This window comes from Gambusia affinis, linkage group LG01, assembly GCF_019740435.1.
Source record: "Gambusia affinis linkage group LG01, SWU_Gaff_1.0, whole genome shotgun sequence".
NCBI classification, from domain to species: domain Eukaryota; kingdom Metazoa; phylum Chordata; class Actinopteri; order Cyprinodontiformes; family Poeciliidae; genus Gambusia; species Gambusia affinis.
In genome coordinates, this window is record NC_057868.1 from 20467471 (window position 1) to 20479711 (window position 12241).

Genomic DNA, 12241 nt, shown 5'->3' on the forward strand with positions numbered 1-12241 from the left:
GGTGAGGACGCGACAGAAACTTAGGCAGATCGGTCCCACCACAATAAGCTGGCATTGACTCAAACAAGCTGTTGGTTTTGCCTCAGTCTAGACTTGAAATGCCCCCATAAAACAAAAGGAATGCACCAGAAAATGGGATTTTGGAACACGTTAAACATGGGAGTTATAGAGAATATGAAACCATTGTTGGGTTGCCCCTGGAGCAGAGCAGATGTCAAAAGTGGGAACGTTGGCGTTCAAACACGTGTTTCAATGAGTCCAATGTATAACTGAATGCAGAGATCAATGAGGCTGATTGTCTTTTATTGATATTACGACATGCAGGGAAAGATTCCTTTTAAAGAGACTAACATGATGGTTTGATTTTGCCTGTAAAGCATGGATCTCTTGGCTATGAGGGGCTGTCAGTGAGAGTCTCTGGGGCTTTCCACAGGTTTTAGGGAACATGAATATTGGCTTTCAGCAAATTTTCCACAGAGCGCCTCGTCTAAACTGTGACAGTGGATTGCACTTAGAATGTGCCGCTCCAACAACAGCTTGGACAAATACAAATTATTTATGCGGTGTGGTTGTGTGTAAATTTTCATTGTTGATGTAAAATTTAGTCTGGAGAACCCAAGAATATCGATAGTAGAAATAATGATGATAATGTTTTTAAAAAAACAGAGCAATTCAAAGAAAATTAAAAACGTGTCTCAGGGAAACAATAAAAACTGAGACTAACTAAGACAAACGAATCTCACACACACACACACACACACACACACAAAAGAGAACCACAAGTGGCAAAGAATACTCAGAAGATAAAAAGATTTTATGTAGCAAGTGGGAAAGAAAGAAAGAAAGAAAGAAAGGAAGAAAGAAGTAAAGGGGAAGAAAGAACATTAGAAAGAAATTGAGAGAAATAAAAACAAAAAGAAGAGAAGAATAGATCAATGTTACCGTGGTGAATGATGCCATTTTCCAGTAAGGCCTGTCCCAGGTTCACTCCCTCATCGGCGTTGCTGATCTCTCCGCTTTCAATCAGCCACGACACAAATTCACTGTGGGAGGAGAAGAGGAACCGATGAGGACAGCCGTCTTTAAACTGATCCTCAGCTTATCGTTTAATCACCAAAACTGTAAGGCTTCAAAACCGTGAAGTGGAGAAATTACTGGTTTGAGTCTTTCAACACTAGATATGTCAGTTCAGTGTCTGTCATGTGAAACGAACAGGAGAGAGACTGCCTCTTTGCCTGCAGCATCCCAATGTGTGACTTAAAACATTTCAGATGCTGCCTGCAGCCCAAGATAAAGGGCCTCATCTTGGGCCCTTCAGAGGGCTCATCTTCCCTTCAGAGGGCCCAAGATGGGGCCCTTTGAAGGGAGGTGTTTCTGCTGGGTCTGTGCCGTTTTTAGCTCTCCTACCCCCTGACTCCTCAGCTTGCCTGCCTGTCCCCTGGGAAGCTTCATGTTGACGCAGCAGTGGAAGGTTATTTGTACCCAGGGCCGTTTTTCTCTTCTAAGAAGAGCAAAATGATTTCAGTGTTTTTACTGAGACCACAGGTACGGGTGTAAAGTGTGTTCTACAGATGAGCTCCTTCACAAAAATCCATCATTTCTGCCTGGACGCACGCTGGCCATCCGTATTGAAGCTCTCATCTCGTCTCTGAGGCAGTGCTGCCTAACAAATGTTTGAGGGAGAAAACTTCTTTGTTCCCCTTTCGCCTCTCCTCATCTTCCTCAGATAATCAATCAGAGGGAATCTGAGAGACGATTTGCATTTATGGCTGCCATCAATAATCCTGACAAAGAAACAACATTAGCCAAAAGGTGTCTCGGTGTTTGGATCTGCAGTTCAGACTCTACATGTGTTTTCTGACATGTTTTGATTTTAATGTTTATGAATGTGTTTTTCACTTTTTTAAAATGGTAATTGTTTTTGGTTTGTTTTTTTAACTCTTAATCTCTTTTCATGCTCATTTCTGACTCAGGGGATTTAACTGATGTTGACAGGAGGAATAACTTAACACCAGGGGGTTTGAATGTGTGTGCGTGTGTGTTATGTAAGAGCCAGGTTAATTTTGCACCCAGATGTAACAGGAGCAGATTTTATGAGCATGATGAGCCGAGTGAAGGGATATGATGGGAGGCGGAGGGATGAAGGCAGGGATAAAGTAACAGTTGATGATCCATCTTGTGTTAATTCAATCTGCTGAACCTGCAAGAAAAAACAGGAAGACATATTTCCCTGGTGCTTCTTGTTAAAGTGATCCTGATGAGAACTTCTCAAGGCTTTTATAAGCTTAAAAATAAGAAAAAGTGAAAAATGGTGAACAAAGGATATATTAGACACTAAATATCTATTTAAACCTGTCAGACAGTATCTAAAAGTCCCTTTGTCTGCTTGTTAGAAAGAGTTCTCAGCTGCATTTTACACCATTTATCAGATGGTGACAAACGGACAAAATTTATGTAAGTTATTCTGAAAAGTTAAGGTTTTTTCCTTCCTTTAGCAACACTAAGATAAACATTTAATCTGCATATGTACCATGAAGCAACATGTTCTTAAGTTTTTTTTTGTCAGTTTGATAATCATATAAAGATTAGCACATTATTCACTGGAAGCATAAATAGAAATGATCCTGTAATCCCTTAATTTCTGTTAAATTCAAAACTGCTAGCTCTACCAAAAACCTGCAATGATTTTTTTGCGTTTTATGGTTATGGCGTTGTTGTTTTTTTTTGTGTGTTTGACGAATTATGCCCAGATAAAGTTGCATTTGTGGAGAAAAATAGGAATCAGTATTGGTCTTTAACTTTGATTGGTGCTCTAGATTCATCTAAAAATATATGTTTTATAACAGTTTTGCAATTAAAGTCCCGAAACATTCAATTGTTTTTCTAAAATTTTCTGCTGTGTCTGAACAACACCAGTTTTTGTTTGGATTTTCTGCTTTCCAATGTTTCCATGAGTCATAAGTCAGAGTTAGTTCCTCATCAACCCTAAAAAAGCAAAAATCTGTCAACTGCAAGGGGAATCAAAGTTTGGGGAAAGCATTCAAAACACAACAAAAAACATCAAAAGTTATCTGCAAAGACTGCACTGTAAAATGTAAAAGTAAAGTGTACTCAAAAAGAAAAGTGACCTGAACTCATTCCAGCTTACTCTGTTGACTATACTAACTTAAACTTAGCAAAGACAACTTTCTACTGAGGCAAGTAATCAAACTCATCAGCAGCAAGTAACCCGAACTTGGAGTTATGAGTGAGCAAAACGCATCTGCATAACCAGCAAAAAACTCGGCATCATTCGGCAGCTCGTTGAACGACATGCGCATTGGACACTGACGAGTGACGACGTGTTTGAAAGAAACGCCAAACTGTCAACAATACGGCGGTTGCTGCAGCTAAGTTTTGTCACGGTAAGTCCCACTGTTTTTTAGCAAACTTATATTCGTTATCTCGGCCGTATAATTCATCCGTAAGTCCAGGTTTTGAGGTTAACTTTATGTGTAATGATTTAGCGATGCCTGGGACTAACGTTAGTCGAAAATATCATGTTTATTTAGTGGCAACAAGATGGAGCGGCAGAGCAAAAAAGCTGTCCGGGGCGCAAAACAAAAAAAGGAAAAGGGATAAGGATAAAGATGTTGACGGGTTAAAAAAGCCGCTGTACTGTTATAGAAGGCTTATGATGAGTAGACTGCCATAGGTGGGACAGCTGTAAACTGTAGGAGAAGCAGCCATGATGAAGAAGTGTAGGGTCACCAGATTTGGGTTTCTGAAAAGGAGGACACTTCTTTTTTTGTTGGCGGGGGGGTAGAATCGGCGGACACACATGCGCCAACGGGGGGTGGAGATGGGGGAGACACATGTGTGTACATGTGCTACCGATTTCTTTGCCATACAAAGAAACCTGGAATGGAGTAGTGGAACGGAGTGGCAATGTAATCACAATGCACTGTAAGCTATATAATGTGTTTTGAGGCAGTTGACCAAAATCCCTAACGATTTTTAAATTCCCCCCAGACATTTTTTTAGGTCTGAAAAGTAGGACATGTCCGGGAAAAAGAGGACGTCTGGTCACCCTAAAGAAGTGTTATGTTGATATGTAATTGTGGTGTTGCTTCTATTGTTGTTAGGACTGCGACGACCCAGACGTGTCTCACACCCCCATTGGGATCCTGACCATCATTCCTGAGGACAGGCAGGCCTCCACTGACTCACTGCACCTCCAGTCTTCAAGTACTGCCATCATTTTGGAAGGAAGTCTTGTCATGAATGATCTTGGGAATCTTCCACATGCCATGTGTTTGCTCTTTGGACTTATTTATTCTCTGAATTTGGAGTACCCTCAACAACTGAAGTACACCTTTGACTTCATCCAAAGGGTGCTTCTGTCACTTGGACATAAATCCCTAAAACCAAAAATACAGTCACTCAAAAATCTTCTGATGCAATGAGTGAATGTGATGTGACATTATGGATCAACGTTGATACCTTTACCCTTATTGGAAAAGTGATTTTTATTTCTTGTTTGATTCTTTTTTTGTTGGAGAGAGCATCATTGCATTTGCAGACTACTAAATGGTTTTATGTTAATGAGGAAAAACATTACTTCACTTCACTACTTCACTTTATCAATGTTATGATAAATGTTGGGCTCTAGTATTGAGAATTGAGTTTTTGTTTCACACCAGTCAACAAAGACATTTAATCAGGGATTCTCAAAGTTTTAAAGACTGAGGGCCATTTGAAGGATTCAATATTAGATTGAAGGCTACCCTAGAAAAAAAGTCGTGTTATTTTTTTCCCTAAAAAAGTCTATGGAAAACTTTGTTTCCAGGTTAGTGTGTATGTAACCACACTTGAGAACCTTGTATTTAAGGTAAACTTGTTTAATTATTAAACATTTTTTTCCATTCAAACTGTTGTCTGTTGGCTCTTCGTTCCAATAACTTAACACTTTTGATTCATCTTACTTGAACATATTAAGGCAATTGGTTTCCTGATATTTTCCAAGTAATGTGAACTCTTAAACGTGTAAGCATAACTTATTTTTATGAGTACTGCTTAATTGACATAACTCACAATTTGAAGTAGTCATAATTGACATTTTATAGTAAACTTTACTAATGATTTTGAGTTAACGGCACTCAGGTTTACTGCCTTTATCTGAGTGGTCTAAACATAGTTATTTTTAGCAATAACACCTTAAAATGAATTAGCTACTTTACTTGAAGATTTTGAGGCAATCGGTTTCCTAACTTTTTTTAAGTAAAGCGAACTTATTACTTTTTACAGTGTGAAGAGAATTACCATGACGGCTTTAACACCAGAAGTATAACGAAACCGGGCAAGACTTAAGACTTATAATAACTCAGAGTAATTTTGTTTTTTCTGTAAATTGAACAATAAGCATGGTTTTAACTTTCTGAGGCATTTCTCCACATTTCCACACTAAATTGCCCAACACTGTAAAATGTAAAAGTAAAGTGTACTCAAAAAGAAAAGTGACCTGAACTCATTCCAGCTTACTCTGTTGACTATACTAACTTAAACTTAGCAAAGACAACTTTCTACTGAGGCAAGTAATCAAACTCATCAGCAGCAAGTAACCCGAACTTGGAGTTATGAGTGAGCAAAACGCATCTGCATAACCAGCAAAAAACTCGGCATCATTCGGCAGCTCTCGTTGAACGCACATGCGCATTGGACACTGACGAGTGACGACGTGTTTGAAAGAAACGCCAAACTGTCAACAATACGGCGGTTGCTGCAGCTAAGTTTTGTCACGGTAAGTCCCACTGTTTTTTTTAGCAAACTTATATTTGTTATCGCGGCCGTATAATTCATCCGTAAGTCCAGGTTTTGAGGTTAACTTTATGTGTAATGATTTAGCGATGCCTGGGACTAACGTTAGTCGAAAATATCATGTTTATTTAGTGGCAACAAGATGGAGCGGCAGTGCAAAAAAGCTATCCGCGCATAAAACAAAAAAAAGGAAAAGGGATAAGGATAAAGATGTCGGGGGGTTAAAAAAGCCGCTGTACTGTTATAGAAGGCTTATGATGAGTAGACTGTCATAGGTAGGACAGCTGTAAACTGTAGGAGAAGCAGCCGTGATGAAGAAGTGTAGGGTCACCAGATTTGGGTTTCTGAAAAGGAGGACACTTCTTTTTTTGTTGGCGGGGGTAGAATCGGCGGACACACATGCGAACGGGGGTGGAGATGGGGGCAGCGGGGGAACATGTGTGTACATGTGCTACCGATTTCTTTGCCATACAAAAAAACCTGGAATGGAGTAGTGGAACGGAGTGGCAATGTAATCACAATGCACTGTAAGCTATGTAATGTGTTTGAGGCAGTTGACCAAAATCCCGGACGATTTTAAATTCCCCCAGACATTTTTTAGGTCTGAAAAGTAGGACATGTCCGGGAAAAGAGGACGTCTGGTCACCCTAAAGAAGTGTTATGTTGATATGTAATTGTGGTGTTGCTTCTATTGTTGTTAGGACTACGAAGACCCAGACGTGTCTCACACCCCCATTGGGATCCTGACCATCATTCCTGAGGACAGGCAGGCCTCCACTGACTCACTGCACCTCCAGTCTTCAAGTACTGCCATCATTTTGGAAGGAAGTCTTGTCATAAATGATCTTGGGAATCTTCCACATGCCATGTGCTTGCTCTTTGGACTTATTTATTCTCTGAATTTGGAGTACCCTCAACAACTGAAGTACACCTTTGACTTCATCCAAAGGGTGCTTCTGTCACTTGGACATAAATCCCTAAAACCAAAAATACAATCACTCAAAAATCTTCTGATGCAATGAGTGAATGTGATGTGACATTATGGATCAACGTTGATACCTTTACCCTTATTGGAAAAGTGATTTTTATTTCTTGTTTGATTCTTTTTTTGTTGGAGAGAGCATCATTGCACTTGCAGACTACTAAATGGTTTTATGTTAATGAGGAGAAACATTACTTCACTTCACTACTTCACTATTTACTTTATCAATGTTATGATAAATGTTAGGCTCTAGTATTGAAAATTGAGTTTTTGTTTCACACCAGTCAACAAAGACATTTAATCAGGGATTCTCAAAGTTTTAAAGACTGAGGGCCATTTGAAGGATTCAATATTAGATTGAAGGCTACCCTAGAAAAAAAGTCGTGTCATTTTTTTCCCCTAAAAAAGTCTGTGGAAAACTTTGTTTCCAGGTTAGTGTGTATGTAACCACACTTGAGAACCTTGTATTTAAGGTAAACTTGTTTAATTATTAAACATTTTTTTCCATTCAAACTGTCTGTTGGCTCTTTGTTCCAATAACTTAACACTTTTGGTTCATCTTACTTGAACATATCAAGGCAATTGGTTTCCTGATATTTTGCAAGTAATGTGAACTCTTAAATGTGTAAGCATAACTTATTTTTATGAGTACTGCTTAATTGACATAACTCACAATTTGAAGTAGTCATAATTGACATTTTATAGTCAACTTTACTAATGGATTTTGAGTTAACGGCACTCAAGTTTACTGCCATTGCATGAGTTGTCTGAATGAATATTTTACAGTTAACCCAATTAATGATTTTGAGTTAACGGCACTCAGGTTTACTGCCTTTATCTGAGTGGTCTAAACATAGTTATTTTTAGCAATAACACCTTAAAATGAATTAGCTACTTTACTTGAAGATTTTGAGGCAATCGGTTTCCTAACTTTTTTTAAGTAAAGTGAACTTATTACTTTTTACAGTGAAGTTCCATTTGCTGTGTGCATTCGGCTGGGACCAGAGCCTTTCTTTTTGGAGCTAATTTATCGACTAGAACTCACAGCCTACACATTTAGCAAGAAAGAGGAACAGACAGCCTTTCTCCTCACTGGAGGCAAAAACCAACCTGCAGCCAAAAGATGACGGAAAACAAGCTAATCCCATCATGAACCCAAATATCTGAAGACTTACCTGTTTTTAGCTGGAAGACATCTCATGGCATGAAAAAACAGGGGCAAGATGAAAAGGTAAGCTACAGCTTAAAACCCCACAGAGTAGCATAAGTCACAAAATAATTTTAAAATCAGCCATTTGTAAGTTTGGACAGCAGATAGTTGATGGTATCAGGCTACAAAGACAACCAGTGGCTATCCAACCGGCAGTCAGCCTCTCATAATGAAATAAGGACTGAAGCTGCACTTCTAATTTCATCACAAAGACAAATGCACAGATAACGAAGAGAGCACACATCCACAGCTGGAGACATGTGGGAGGTGCTTGATTGGTAAGAAACACTAAGCCAGGTAAAATAAGGTGGATCAGACTCATAAGGAGGAGGAAGGACAGAAATTACACTGATGACGGTCACCTGTAATTTAATGCTGTTCCGAGATGAGCTGAGAGGTTTGGTCCAAAACATTACAGAGTAAAGAGCATGATGCAGCCTGGGGACAGGTCAGAGATAAAGGTGAAGTCAATCCAAAGTTGATTTTATTTTTTTTACCCATATCTGACTTTTCCACTGCAGTCTGAGCAGCACAATGCTGATCACAACCATAATCAGTTTGGGGCCACGTTCTTATGTGAGACTAAATCAGACATATTTAGTATGAATCTGATTGTTTTCAAGGCGATTGCAGTCAGTATGATACTGTCACCAAAACGGTTGTTACTAGTTTTGGTTTCTTTTATTTGGCTCTCCTCATCTCATTATGATTTTGTGATAATCCTGTCGGCCCCCTTTGAATAAATGTTAAAAACTGTTTATGGACGGCTCCATGCATGAACAGATCCCTTCTGCACATATGGCTTGTTTTGGGGTCATAAACCGTTCACATAGAAGTCTGAAAATTAGCTTCTGTCTATATAAAACTATGGTTTTAAACTAACCAAATGTGAAAAGTGTCCAGGGCAATTGATGTTTTTATAAGGAATTATAATGGAGATGGATACCATCCAGATTCTCCTGAAAATATATGAAAACATTATCAAAACACTCATTAGTTTCACATCTTGGGAGGATGCTGTAATAGTAGATAGTCCAATTTAGTGAATTTTTCTGCCTTTAAGTAAAGAATTAAAGAGGGAAATATAAAAACCTCTATGAGACAGAGTCCTTAATACCAGCAGAATCCCCGTTTCATTTCAGTAGAATCTGTCCTGTTTGTGATCCTGCTCCATTTGAGTTTTTGTTTCCCCATGTTGGGAGCAGTGTGAATTTTTATGCTGGTTCAGGATCTCACAACCTCTCATGAGTTTAAACCAATTAAGAGAAAGTTGAGTAAACCTCTTCTCATCTGTATGGCCTCTTGAAAAAGCTCAGCTAAATATCCTCCTCCAATAAAAGTCTCCATCTGTCATTGCATGCCAGATAATACGAGGATGCAGGGACCAACTTAGCCCTTTTATAACTCGGGGCGGGAGGGCCTCATTATGGACAAGGAAATGTTGGAATAAAGCGCTGCAGGCGTTCTGCCAGGACTCTGGGGGAGAGACTATTGAAAGCTAGCTGATCTTACGTAACATTTTGTAAAGATCACCATGTGAACAGCGCCGTGTTCCAGTCACATTCCTGGAATGCAAAGAAACCAGACAGGAACCCCGACACTCACTTTCCCATGAAGCACTTGGGCACAATGCTCAGCTTTTTGCGGCGGTCCTTAATCAGGTGCCTGTTCTTGGTCATCATCATGTGGTAGAGTTTCTCTCCCTTCTCAGCAATCATCACGTAGGCGTCCCGCTCCATTCCCAACTTCAGACCTGGAAAACAAGCGAGAGGTGAGCCAGACTCAACAGGTTTTTCACATTTCACTCTCAGCCAGGGCCAAAGGGGTGGGAAGGATAACTCTGTATGGGGTGGAGTCGGTGTAAATGTGGGTGAAAGATATGAACGAGCCAAGAACAACATCCAGGAGATCCAGATATCCAAACTTGGTTTAAATGTATTAATGGGAAAAGGCAAACACACGTCATGGTGCTGTTAGAGGACAATCAGGCCTTTTCCTCAGAAATCTGCCAGGCCCAGCAGAAACAAAGCAGGGTGTAAACCCCACAGACTTCAGAGTGAGTGAGGTTCAGGAGATCATGGGGCAGATTCTGATCCTACTTCCAGGTTTTTACTTGTTAGCCATTGTTCCTGCACTGTGCAGTGGAGTCCACTGTGGTCCCTATGAAACACTGCAACGTCAGAAGGGCTTAGATAGTGAGAAACTTCTGAACTGGACTCAATGACTTTGTGATTCAAGCAACTGAACTCCATGTCAATAGGACTTCATAATCTGCTTAACTCCTTCTAGCGGCATATCAAGCTTCTCAACTCCAGACTACAGAACTGTTGCTTACAACCCAGGAACGGTTGGATATAGTTCATTAAATTATAATTTTATGCTCTGAAAGGGTACTAATGCTAACTGATATAAAATGTTAACACTGTATTTGCGTCACAGTGACCCTTCTCCATGGCATGCACACACTACTAGACTTCACTTGATATAATTATAATTAATGAATGTTCACAAAACTTGTTAAGCTACTGAAAATGAATAAATGCTACAACAATAAAACAATAACTCAGATCTTCTCTCTTTAAGTTTAATTCAGTTGTATTTTATATTAAATTGAAGAGCTGAAAGCAAAAAATAAATGTGTTTTAGTATGCAGGAAAAATACTCTTTCTTATAAAAGTGACATTTGTTATTTGTCTTTCAATAGGAAATTATTTCTACAGAGAAAAGGCTGCAACTTGGGGAAAGTTTGGAGAAATTTACATAAATCTTTATTAATTGTGAACATTTTAGACAGTCAAATTTTCAACTCAACCAGATGTCAGAAAAATATTTCTAATCAGGAAGAAATGGAAATCATGTTTTGGCAAGAAAAAGTAAATATTGGAGCACACTACAAACCAGTAATCAGAGGACCTGTAATAGATGATGTGGAAACTAAGAAGCCGTGAACTTAAAGTCTACTTTGGGTCTGAAAGTTGAGGTAGGAGTCTGAAAGAAACAGTCCAATAAGTTACGGAGCCCATTACCAATCTCGGCTGATAGAAGCAGGGTTATATTACATTTGGCAGCAGCTGGAGCGGACTTAAACAATAAGTGTCACTGAACAACGGGGCCTCTCCTGCTGCTCCAGCTGCCACAGCTCGTCTTAAGGTGCCTTCATCTTCCTGTGGGTGCAGGAAACACTTTCACTGAGCTGATGTCCCTCACACTGACACACACACACACACCTGTGCTGATAAGACACAACACTCCCAGCTGGCAACACTAAAAACTTTCAGATGAGCTCAATGTGTCAGGAGCTTCCGGTTTATCCTAAGAGGTAACAGCGCATATAAAATTAAAGGTGAAAATACTTAGCAGTAGGACTAAAAACTTATATTTCTACCATCCAGATAGGAGTAAAGAGTTAGGTACAGTGAAACTAAAGTATGAGGTAGAAAGTGTAAGAGAGGAGCAGCAAGTGGAGAACCTGGGCAGTGTGACTGATCTGGCATGTGTTAGCCTCAGGTCAATTTACGCTGTGGTGAAACTCAACACCATGAGCTGCAGCAGTCTCCAGACTTTATGAACTCCTTTCACTGGGATCAAACACTGCTACTGCCAACTTAATGGAAATTTAGCTTAAAAATTTAAAAGTAAAAGAAAATGCTAATTTCATTGATGCCAGCATTGGTATTAATGTTAGCAAGAAACTAGTTTATTCCCAATTAAACTGAAAGCAGAACAGAGCCCTTTTAATTCATTAGCTTTGATGATCCAGTTTTGATTCTTAGCATCAATGCTATCAAGTAGCCAAAAGTTCTGGCCACGGCCGACACCCAGAACGTAATCAAGACAGATGGTAGGACCAGAGCAGGTGGAAACTTAGTCTGAGGTAAAAGATGGAGGATAAAACAAGTAAAGGAGAAACAACGATATCAGCTTACACCACTGACCTCAGACCTGTAAAAAGGGCTTGCAATCATAAAGAAAAAGAATACTATAGGGGATTTTCTTCTTTCTTCTAATCTGTTTACAACTGGGAGCACAAGTTTATATTTCATACAGAAACAAAACTGAGCAGGTTCAAATCATATATACATTTATTTAGTTGTTATCAAACTCCAGGTCATGTCATTTCTGGTAGACATGACCAACATCCTGGCATAATTTTGCCTCAACATCTGACCACTCCTTTTAACAAAAATGGCAGAATAAATTATTTTGTTTGGTTTCTTGGTATCAACCCAACAATTTTTAATGAGACTTTAAGA

General features: G+C 39.3%; 1 protein-coding gene across 2 annotated transcripts in view; it reads right to left on the reverse strand.

Moving 5' to 3' along the window:
• prex1 (phosphatidylinositol-3,4,5-trisphosphate-dependent Rac exchange factor 1) overlaps positions 1 to 12241 on the reverse strand; it is a 99111-nt gene that overhangs the window by 45303 nt on the left and 41567 nt on the right. For both annotated transcript variants that reach the window (XM_044114281.1, XM_044114290.1), the window contains 2 exons: positions 9594 to 9741; positions 943 to 1043 (listed from right to left, as the gene is read on the reverse strand). In XM_044114281.1, coding sequence (XP_043970216.1) covers positions 943 to 1043; positions 9594 to 9741 — 249 coding nt within the window. The remainder of the gene's footprint in view (positions 1 to 942; positions 1044 to 9593; positions 9742 to 12241) is intronic.